General features: G+C 41.6%; 1 protein-coding gene across 2 annotated transcripts in view; it reads right to left on the reverse strand.

The window, feature by feature from the left end:
* Positions 1-8,106, reverse strand: part of PARN (poly(A)-specific ribonuclease) — a 156,625-nt gene extending 148,519 nt beyond the window's left edge. For both annotated transcript variants that reach the window (XM_057749113.1, XM_057749112.1), the window contains exons 1-5: positions 7,979-8,106; positions 7,493-7,570; positions 4,327-4,406; positions 3,777-3,844; positions 3,613-3,694 (exon numbers count right to left, since the gene is read on the reverse strand). In XM_057749113.1, coding sequence (XP_057605096.1) covers positions 3,613-3,694; positions 3,777-3,844; positions 4,327-4,406; positions 7,493-7,570; positions 7,979-7,997 — 327 coding nt within the window. In that variant the 5' untranslated portion in view covers positions 7,998-8,106. The remainder of the gene's footprint in view (positions 1-3,612; positions 3,695-3,776; positions 3,845-4,326; positions 4,407-7,492; positions 7,571-7,978) is intronic.
* Between the last annotated feature and the right edge of the window lie 4,122 nt (positions 8,107-12,228).

The following is a 12,228-nucleotide window of genomic DNA, read 5'->3' on the forward strand; positions in this document are numbered from 1 at the left end:
TTTTACTCTTGTTTTAGGGCAGAACATTAGAAGGCAGCACACTGGAGTCATTTTAATCTGGCCCCTCACAGAACTACGTTCCTGAGCTGTATATGACATTATACCACCAGTCTAGGCTGAGGGACGCTGTACCAGTTCCAGTAACTCACTACCGTACTCACTTTAGAGATGCCACTGAAGACAAGGTCTTCTACATTAATGATTTCTTCATGATAACAGAAGGGGAAATGTTCTGAGGTCTCTAGTCTGAGGAAAGCTGAACTTTTCCTGAGCCTAGGCCTGTTTCGATCCTATGGGCCACAGAACTGACTGTGTGTTTCCCCCTTTTCTTGGCTGGTAGGAAGCTCAGAGACAAACAGGTGAGACTTTCTTTGACACAAATTCTGTGTTCTAATCATAACACAGTAATCATATCCTCATTTTTCTTTTCTTCCAAATTTTCATTTACTTATTTTTTTACTCCCATGTTAGAAGGTTTTATATACTGTAAATACCTTTATATACTGTATATATCTTTATTACCCCACAAATTCTTTTTAAAATATGATGATATATAAAAAGGCATCTTACCAAATACACACACATGCACACACACGTGGGTACAGGCACATTATTTTCCATCATGTCCAGGTTTTCTGTGGTTTAAAATAAGCAACCATTCCGCCCACATCTTCCCTTTCTACCGTGCTGTGAACCAAGACCCAATGCCTTCTGACCTGGGCCATGAGCCTTTCTATCTACCATGCCTGAGTATTCTCATAACTCTGCCCCCCTAATATTCCATCACTGACAGAGGCACCAAAAGATGGATTATGGAAAGGCATTTTTGTCCCTGCTATCACTAGACTCCAAGACATCCTAACTTCCTTCTTTAAAAATCCAGAGTCAGAGATTCACCTATACCCTTTTTGAAGCTATTTATTTTGCACTCAAATAATACCCTCTAGGTTGCACCCCCCCCAAAAAAATGTATTTTATGCCACTGAACTTAAAGTCTCTTAAAATGGTAAATTTTAGGTTATGCATTTTTTACCAAAATAAAGAAAAAACTCTTTGAACCAACAAAATCTGTTTGTGGTTTACTAACCGCTATCTCTGGTTTGTCCTAAATGTACCATTTTCAGGATTCAAAAGATGAGCACAGCTACTTGGGAAGGACAATTTGAGGCATCTATCAAAATGTTAAATACATAAGCTCTATGAGTCAGCAATTCCCCTTCTAGAGAGAGAGACTCTATCCTATAAAACATTCCTACATATAACCAAGACACACACACATGCACGCTGACTGCAGCACTGTTTAAAACAGGGAACCACTGGAACACTTCTAAACTCCAACTAAATAAATCAGAGCATATCCATACTATGAAACATGAAGACATGGAAAATGCTAGTTATATAAAATTTGAATATTATGATTCTGTGTGTATTAGAGAAAAAAGCTAAAATTATGTGTATATATATGTAGACGTAGGAGTATACGCACATATGGACATAAAAGGAGTGAAATAGGGAATGAAGTGGCATGGGGAAGAGAGGATAAAAAAAGAAACTTGTTTTTTACTCTCTAGATAGCAGCAGTGTATCGATTTTTCACGACTGTGTATGTATTTTCTTCTATGAATTCAACTATAGATGTTCAGCCAGAAAAAGGAAGGAGAAGACAAGAAAAAGAGGAGCTGAAGACAAAGCTGATGTGTGCAATTATGCTGCTGCCGCCCGGGACAGGCACGTCTCCCACAGCGTGCATGGCTCTCAGGCTGCTCATTCCTCCACATCCCGCCCAGAGTGAGCGGCTCACTGTGTACAGATGCTTATTTTTCAAAGAGCATATGAAGTTGTTTTGCCCACAAATTCTCCCTGCTGAAAGGGTAATAAGAGCTTTTCAAGACTGATTTTTGACTAGACACAATTTTCACCCTACTCACTGACTCCAGAAGCTAAGTTCCTTGTAAGATACAACTCTGCTGTAGTCACAGAATTTAAACAAGACAAATTCCACCTTAGACGGCGGACAAAAGAAAAAAATTCAAAGATACTATCATTTACTTTATCCATACAATTCACAAATTTACTTACTAAGCCTAAACCTCTTCTCTGCCTCTGCTTTTCCAGAATAGAGAACGACACTATTTTTATTCCACTGTCCATTTTAGACATCAGTCTCTGGCCAGTCTTCAAGTCTATGATGTCTGTCTTTGTTTTAAGGAGTGGCTGGCTACTAGAACTGCATGTTCCAGGTGTAGTCACAGAATGTCTTTGACAATGGGTAGGGTTCTTTTGATCTGTTTCCAATTCACTTCCTAGAATAACTGTGTTTGTGTTGGTCTTTTAGAACAAAGCATCATCCCCAAGGTGTCTCATTGCTACTGTTTGCATTTGTTTGATTAACTCCTGGCTAAAGCCATGGAATCCACTTTAAATGTCTCTTCCAGGTACTGCTGGAAAACTACATCCGTACACATTCCATACTGAGCCTATTTTTCCCTCAGTGGAAATCTATAAATACTGTTTAATTAAGTACCCTATACTAAGGTGACTGGTACATAGCTGTTAACTGATTGCAAGGTAAAGAAATACCAACTATGGTTTATTTGCTAATTTAAGAAAAATTCAGGTTACAAGACCAAAATTACCTTCTCTTCAGCCTTAGACATACAATTAATGCACAATTTCGTTTAGATCCTGCCTTATCACAGAAAGAATCTGACATGACTCAGTCACTACAAGCCTACCCTCTAGGCTTTCTTAACTGCATTACTACTTACATGCAAGAAAAAGGAAAAATGGGAAGACTCAAAGGAACTAATGTTGCTACGGGGAGAGAAGCTGAGGCATAAGTTTATAAGGGAGAAAAGACCAACACTCAGCTTTCATCACATATCCATACACTATACACTTATTCACATTCACTTTATCCATTGTATAAGATTAATAAGAGAGCAGAAAGGGGAAACTGATATTAACTGAGTGTCTACCAGATTAGCTACAACTCTAAAAGGGGTGTTCTAAAGGGGAACCTCCTTAAATCTCTACCTTGGCTCATAAAGTCAGTCCTCTCCTCCTCAGGAGGAAACAGTGGTTTTTTTGTGCCCTCTCTTCCCTAATTGGTGAGCTTGGGAAAAGAAACTGAGCATATATAACTTAGCCCCTTTTAGGTTCTCTCTTTCCAGAGAGGATACACACATACTCTGCTCTTCCAGAAAATAAAACTAACCTTGGAGAGCAGCGCAATGAGAATGGGGTGGGAAGAAGCCTGAAGGTCCTAATCTGTAGGTTCAATTCAGGGGTAAGACAGTAAAAATCCCCCAAAGAGTCGCATTACGAAGCTGTGGCCTCAAATTCAGCTTTACTAATGATAAAGCTCGTGTTCCCATTTCCATCTGCCTGTCTCTTACATATCATTCCTTAACTCATTCTCAAGTAAAAGGGAAGATGGGGATGTCATTAATTTACAACCCTAAAACTGAAGGTCAGAGAGGTGAAATGATGTGCCCAAAGCTCAAAGTTAGGGTCAGAACCAAATTTTAAAGAGAATTCGGATTCCACATTTCCACACTGCCTCATCAGCAATTCATAACAGAAAAAAAACAACTCAATTATACTACTAACCTGACAAACAAATTTGACATCTGGTGAGGCTCTATTGAAGGGTTTCGGGAAAACATAGAAGTTAAAAGACTTTGTTATATACCTGGGGAAAATAAGATAAAAGGAGACTTAGGGGGTTACATTATGTCATGACAAAAGAACTCCCACCACTTAAAACAACCTACTTTGAATCTGTGTAGTCATACTTAAAAGTGCAAAGGCCAAACTGAAACAGCAAAAAGTCCATGGAATGCTGGAAAAGGGAAATAAAACATCTGTCAAAACAGTGCTGTATAGTTGACGTGAGCAACAGTATTCTCAATCAGGTGGGTTTTCTGATTCCTCTACTTGACTTTGGCAGAATACTTCTGATTAGAACAGATTACAGATGATCTATCAGAAGCATTATTAATTTATATATATTTCTTAATAATTTTCCCAATGAAGCACCTATCCCCCATCCGGAGTATCATTGTAAACCTATTTCCAAATGATTAAAATAACCACATCATATTTCCTGTAAATCAGATGAACACTGAACATACTAAACCTTCCCGAAAAGGTTTTCCAGCAAACGATTATTTTTGCTGTTGTTTTAAATACCACTAAAATATCATTTCATAGCTGGGGCTGAGAAGTTAATGGGCAAGTTTAATGATTATATTCCTCCATATTTCAACATATGCAAGAGCAACATGGAGGAAAAAAAAAAGATTTTCTAGCACATTCGCTTACCTTTTTAAGCTTCTGATACCTTTCTTCCGGAGTGTCAAATCCATTTGTTAATGCGGTGACTGAAGGTCCATCACTGATTCCTAGATTTTAAGAAATAAATGTTTTTAACTTGTTAATAAATGCTAATGAGAAAATGTCAGTCCACTATTCAATGGCTCTATAATTTCATATTTTTATGAATTAAAATTAACTGGAAGTGCTCCTTACTTAGCTTTTTCAAAATTAGCATTAATTTCACTGGCTACCAAGCTAAACTCTATAATAATGAATTTAGAGATGTGAATGTTTCATTCTGAGAATGGGCAGTTTCAGTGTCTAAAACAGATTTCAAATATACAAAACCCTACAGAGACCTCACCAAAAAACTATTAGAACTAATAAATGAATTCAGTAAAGTTGCAAGATTCACAATTAACATACAGAAATCTGTTGTAAACTTCCATACACTAATAACAAACTATCAAAAAGAAGAATTAAAAGAGAAAGAAAAAAAGAGAGAAAATCCCATTTACAACTGCATCAAAAAGAATAAAATTCCAAAAGGTGAAATAAACCAAGAAGGTGAAAGACCTGTACTCTGACAGCTATAAGACATTGGTAAGAGAAATTGAAGACATTGGTGAATAAATGGAAAGATAGGCTGTGCTCATGAACTGGAAGAATTAATACTGTTACAATGCCCATATTACCCAAAGCAAACTACAGATTCAATACAAACTCTATCAAATACCCATGGCATTTTTCACAGAACTAGAACAAATAATCCTAAAATTTGTATGGAACCACAAAAAGACCCTGAACAGCTAAAACAATCTTGAGATACTACCTCACACCTGTCAGAATGGCTAATCTCAAAACACAAGAAATAGCAAGTGTTGGGAAGGATTGTGGAGAAAAGGGAACCATCGTGTACTGTTGGTGGGAACGTCAACTGATGCAGCCACTACAGAAAATAGTATAAAGCTTCCTCAAAAGAGTTAAAATAGAACTAACATATGATCCAGCAATTCCACTCCTGGATATTTATCCGAAGAAAATAAAAATTATTTTTTCTTCAATAATTCTAACTCTAAAAGATACATGCATGCCTATATCACTACAGCATTATTTTTTTTTAATTCTTTTTTTTAATTAACATTTATTTATTTATTTATTGGCTGTGCTGGGTCTTCAATGCTGCACACGGGCTTTCTCTAGTTGCTGCGAGCGGGGGCTACTCTTCCTTGTGGTGCACAGGCTCCTCTTTGTAGTGGCTTCTCTTGCTGTGGAGCACGGGCCCTAGGCGCGTGGGCTTCAACAGTTGCGGGACATGGGCTCAGTAGCTGTGGCTCACGGGCTCTAGAGCACAGGCTCAATAGTTGTGGCGCACGGGCTTAGTTGCTCCGTGGCATGTGGAATCTTCCCAGGGCAGGGCTCGAACCTGTGTCCCCTGCATTGGCAGGTGGATTCTTTACCACTGCGCCACCTAGGAAGTCCACTACAGCATTATTTACAACAGCAAAGACATAGAAGTAACCTAAGTGTTCAAGGATAGATGAATGGATAAAGAAGATGTATATATGTGTAAAGAAATATTACTCAGCCATAAAAAAGAATAAAAACTTGCCATTTGCTACATGGATGGACCTAGAAGATATTATGCTAAGTGAAATAAGTCAGACAGAGAAAGACAAATACCATATGATTTCACTTATTGGTGAAATCTAGAAAACAAAAGAAATGAAACAAAACAAAACAGAAAGAGACTTATTGATACAGAGAGTAAACTGCTGGTTGGGGGGGGGGGAGGCCAAAGAGGTGAAGGGGTTTAAGAGATACAAAGTTTCATTAATAAAATAAATAAGCTACAGCACTGAGAATATAGCCAACAATAACTTTGTAGGTAACAGATGGTAACTAGACTTAGTGCCCAGTGATCATTGCACAGTATATGAAGATATCAAATCACTGTTGTACACCTGAAACATATAATTGGTCAATTATAATTCAGTAAAAAAAATTAGGTTTCAAAACAGTCATGATTTAAGAAAATCTCTATGATTCAATAAGCTTTGCTGCTTTCAAAGATGAATGCATAATCAGACAGCAACAAATCCTGATGCGCATTATTGGCAGAGGAGTGTTGGTCAACAGTCTGGAGTAACGTCTACACAACAGAGGTATACTCAAGGTCAAGAGACAATTATTTGTGGTGAAAACCCTCAGCTTTCCAGGGAATAGACTCCAACTAGAAACTGCATGCTTAATTAAAGCCAAAGATTACCTACTCGCCCTCCACCGTAGATTCCTTTAGAAAGAGCTGAAGTCCTTGAAATACATAAAACTTAAAGCAAAAGTGCTTATCTATACCAAAAGTAGGTACCTTGGAGCCAAAAAGAAAAAACCTTGCAATTATAGCTGTTAGTACATAAAGTATCAGACACACAAGCACACCCATGCCAAGGCAGGCAATGAACACTGCCACTAATGCCTAAAGGAACACCCTCATTTATCTGCAAAAGTCCAACTCTGAAGTCGGTCACAAAGGACAAATGTTGTATGATTCCACTTACAGGAAATGCCTAAACTAGTCAAATTCACAGAGACAGAAACAGTGGTTGCCAGAGGCAGAAGGGGAGAGAGGAGTTGGGAATTTTTGTTCAACGGGTAGAGTGTTTCAGTTCCAGAAGATGAAAAAGTTCTGGAGACGGATGGTGGAGATGCACGCACAATGTGAATGTACTTAATACCGCTGAACTTCAAAACCACTTAAAAATGGTTAAAACGACAAATTTGATGTTATGTGTATTTCACCATACATACACACACACACACACACACATACACACACACACACACACACAAAAGCCTGACCCTAACTCTCAAGCTCCGTCTCACACACACGTCCAACTGTTTTTAAGCAGCACCAAAACCTGTTCACCTCTATCTGCAACCCTGAGAGATCCAACAACCACAAACCAAGTCACAAAACCCACCTCGCCTCTTCCGTGCTTTTGAAACATTTAAGAGGACACGTGGAGACTCGTGCAACTTGCCCAAGGCTACACACAGGGGGGAGCGGCCAGCAGGCACAAGCCCGGGCCGGGGCGCAGCGGGTAGGGGGGCAGGAGCAGGCCTGGCTATGCACTGCAAGGGTGCCAGCCTCGAGCTTGCAAGCGAGGGATACCTGAGAACTCCCCATCGATGGCGAAGAAGTCTGCCTCCTCTATGGCCTGGTACACTTTGTGAAGATTACTCTTAAAATCTGCGGAGAAACCGAGAAGAGGCTCAGAACCGATGGCCTGGCGTCCTGCCCACGGGCTTCCAGCGGGGGAGGGAAGGAGGGCCGGGGAGCTCCTGAGTCTCCTAGGGCGGAAGGACAAGTCCCCGAGGGGTGCACAGACCCGGGAGAAAACAAGCCCCGCGGGGTGCACCAGCCTGAAAGGGATAAGGCCCTGGGGGGCGGGGGGGGGTGCTCGGGGAAGAGGGACGACAAGGCCCCGAGGGGTGCACGGAGAGGAATAATCCCCCCCAACAGGCGCAAAAGGGGAGCAAACCCCTGAGGGGCTGCCTCTGCCCCAGGCCCCGCCAAGGAGACCGGCCGTGGCCCGGGCCTAGCAGGCCGGGGACGGGGGGCCGCGGGGCCGCGGGGAGGTGCAGGGCTGACACGCACTGCTCCTGATTATCTCCATTCTGCAGAGCAGCCAGGCCCGCGGCCCCACCCGGGCCCGCCTCGGCCGTTCCACTCGCGAAGCTCCGCGGCAGCAGCGCAGGCAGCAGCGGTGGAGACCGCGGGGGCGACTTCCGGAAACAGCGCGCGCCGGTGCGCGTCACGTGCGCCTGCGTCATGCTGGGGGCGGGGCCAAGACGGGGTTTCTTTCGCGGGACAGCGGAGGGGCGTGGCTATCGAGGTCCCCCAAGGCGCGGTCTGGAGGAGCCTTGGGCCGTTGACGTTAGAAGTAGTTTGCGTGACGTGACAACCATCCAGGTGATGAATACATATTTCCTGAGGTCCAGTTATGTGCTAGGCACCCAGAAAGGAGTGGGGACACGGTGAGGAATAGAAAAAAACGAGATCCCCACCCCATTGGAGCTTAACTTGAGGGCAGAGGGGAAAGTCTGGCAGGAATCGAACTTGCCACTAGGAAACCGGAAGATCGCTCTGAAGAGGAACAGCCGGGTGCTGCAATCAGAATAACGGGAGGGACTGGCCTGGTGGTCCAGTGGTTAAGAACCCGCCTCAAGGAGGCGAGTTCGATCCCCAGTCTTGGATCTGGAGAAGCTCCCACTTGCCCCGCGGCAACTAAGGCGGCCCCCCGCGGGCCACAACTAAAAAGAGCCCCGCATCCTAAGACCCAACTCAGCCAAATCAATCGATAAATAGAAACACGTAAGACATTGTTTTTAAAAAAAGAACAGTGGGAAAGGGCTACTTTACAGAGGTGACGGGGAACGCAAACCTGAGACCTTTATCTACTGCACTAGCTACGGTGAGCAACACAGATGAGGTCTTGCCTCATGGAGTTTTAAGTTGGCTTGTGGTTTGCGGTCGATTCCCAGAGCCCACAACACTGCTGACACGTCTAGGTGCTCAATAAACGTGGGTTGAGCGAACGAATACACCTTGGTCCTTCACGAAAGCCTGCTATGAAGTTGGTTGGAAGATCTGCTTTCAAAGGCTAGCTCTGCCATTTAGTAGGTCTGGAATTATTCAATCTTCCGAAAGTGGATTTTCTCACCCACTAAATAGGGTTGAGGATCAGCGGTGATAATGTATGTGAATGGTAAATAAAGCACTGTGACAATAAACCTGAGATATGATCAGCGTTCTGGTCTGCTGTCACGTGTCCCTACATTCACACCTTAGGTTTCAGAGAAATACTGAGTATGAACCACCTGTGCTTTTTAAAAAGAAGATAACATCCCCCCTCCCCCGAAAGAAAATATTAAGTACCCTAAAGAACAAGGAAGAGTGTGACCATATTTTCCCCACCAGGTGCCACAAGTCCATTTTCCTCTCCTCATTCAAAGGAAATGTATATATAGTTAATTATGCCCCCTATTCCTAGTGTGAGCCTCAGAGAGTAAATGTGAAAACTAATATGACAAGTAGTCGAACTTCAAACTTGAAATGTCTCTCTGTCTTCTGGTCTTTAAATGTCCTAGATGGAAAGTACTGGCCACTTAAATTTGTTTTAAGTAATTTAAGTTCGATAAATATCAAAACTTATAGCAAAGCTAGGGTAATCAAAACAGTGGGGTACTGACATAAAGACATAGAGACTAATGAAATAGAGTCCCCAAATAATCTCTTGAATATATGGTCAAATGATTTGCAACAAGGATGCCAAGATCATTCAATGAGGAAAGTTGGTGCTGAAACAAATGGTGCTGAGAAAACTGGATATCCACATGCAAAAGAACGATGTTAAACCCTTACCTAACACCACATAAAAATTAATGCAAAATAAATCAAACACCTAAATGTAAGAGTCAAAACTATAAGGGTTTTAGAAGAAAACATAGGGCAAAAGCTTCATGACATTGGATTTGGCAATGACTTTTTGGCTACGACATCAAAAGCAAAGGCAACAAAAAAAAAATTAATGAATTGAACTACATTAAAATTAAAAACTTTTGTGCATCAAAGGACACTATCAACAAGGTGAAAAGACGAGACTTCCCTGGTGGTCCAGTGGTTACGAATCTGTCCCGTAATGCAAGGAATGAGGGTTCAATCCCTGTTTGGGGAACTGAGCTCCCACAGGCCACGGGGCAAATAAGCTTGTGCACACCACAACTACAGAGCCCATGTGCTCTGGAGTCCACACACCACAACTAGAGAGAAGTCCAGGCGCTGAAGCAAAGGGCCTGCACATTGCAACGAAAGATCCTGAGTGCTGCAACTAAGACCCGACGCAACCAAAAATAAAAATAAATTTTTTTTTAAAAGTGAAAAGGCACCCCAACAGAATGGGAGAAAATATTTGCAAATCATATATCTGATAAAGGGTTAATATCCATAATACATAACGAACTCCTACAATACATAAACACAAAAACAAACAATCCAATTTAAAAATGAACAAAGGACTTAAACATTTCTCCAAAGAAGGTGTAAATGGCCATCAAGCTCATGAAAAGATGCTTAACATCATAAATGCAAATCAAAACCACAATGAGACTATCACTTCACATGAGAAATTGGAACTTTGTGCACTGCTAGTGGGAATGTAAAATGGTACAGCCACTGTGGAAAACAGTATGGTCCTTCTTTAAAAAATTAAAAATAAAATTATCATATAATGCAGCAATTCCACTTCTGGGCATATGCCCAAAATAATTGAGGTTTGAATAGGTATTTGTACACCCATGTTCATAGCAGCATAGTTCACAATAGCCAAAAAGTGGCAACAACCCACATATCCATCATCAGATGAGTGGACATACAATGGAATATTATTCTGCCTTTAAATGGAGGGAAATCCTGACACATGCTACAAAGTAGATGAACCTGGAGGATATTAAGCTAAGTGAAATCAGCCAGTCACAACAAGAGAAACACTGTATGATTCCACTTATATGCAGTACCTAGAGTAGTCAAATTCTTGGACAGAAAGTAGAATGGTGGTTACTAAAGGCTGGGGAAGGAACTACCGGGAATTGTTGAATGGGTATGGACTTTCAGTTTGGGGAGATGATGAAGCCCTGGAGATGGACGGTGGTGATGACTGCACAACAGTGTGGATACAGTTACCGCCACTGAACTGCACACTTGAAAATGGTTAAAATGGTAAACTTTGTTATCTATCTTTCATGGCAATTTTTAAAAATACGCTGATATCTATGGCCAGACTATCCTCCAGAAAATGTCATACACTCCTAACACTAGTACAGAACGTGACCAATCTTCTCACTCTTTGCCCATTTGATTGCTAGAAACACACACACACACACACACACACACACACACACACACACACACACACACACACACACACACACACGAGGGTGAGTCAAAAATTATCCGCACTCCGGTTACATTAAAACTTCTGTTGGCTGCACTGTCTTATCAGTGCTTTCCATTTAAGACTATTGCTGTGCCAGTAGTAGCCAGTCACTACTGCTGTGCAGTCTCTCACTCACTGCTGTGCAGGTGTGAACGTGTTGCATCAATTCATTTGTAACTGCATTGTGAGCAAAAATGGATGTCCCACTTGTGATTTGCGTGAAAGAAGAGCAGCAGACCGGCGTGCAATGATTCATTTTTTGTGGTCTGAGGGTGTACCTGAGGCTGTTATTTATCAAAGACTTTTTGCACAGTATGGAGAAAGTGTTTTGTTGCGAAGATGTGTGTATGAATGGATAGAGACACTTTTTGAAGAGCTGAAGCCTAAACTTCGGATTAAATGCAGAGGACTGCTATCCAAGGGCGTTGTGATCTTGCATGACAATGCACGTCTTCACACTTCTGCCCACACTGTTGACACTCTGCAAAAACTTCGTTTTGAGGTGCTAAGCATCCTCCCTATAGTCCTACTCTTGCTCCACTGGACTTTCACCTTTTTGGTCCCCTGAAAGCAGCCCTACGAGGACAAAGATTCACTTCTGACGAAGAAGTGAAGACAGCAGTGCATTCGTGGCTCTTAGATCAACCTAAAACATTTTTTAACGAGGGAATGCAAAATCTTGTTGACAGATGGACAATGTGTGTTGAAAAGCAAGGAAATTATGTCAAAAAATGATGTATTTGTCTTTTATAAAAGTTAATTAAAATAAATTCTACAGCCAGAGTGCGGATAATTTTTGACTCACCAAGGTATGTAACATCCCAAATGATCGATTTAACAATCTCCAGGCCAGTGATTTAAAACAGATAATCTGCATAAATTGTTTTTTTTGGGCTGCGTTTGGGTCTTGTTG

This window comes from Hippopotamus amphibius, chromosome 9 (genome assembly GCF_030028045.1).
Source record: "Hippopotamus amphibius kiboko isolate mHipAmp2 chromosome 9, mHipAmp2.hap2, whole genome shotgun sequence".
NCBI classification, from domain to species: domain Eukaryota; kingdom Metazoa; phylum Chordata; class Mammalia; order Artiodactyla; family Hippopotamidae; genus Hippopotamus; species Hippopotamus amphibius.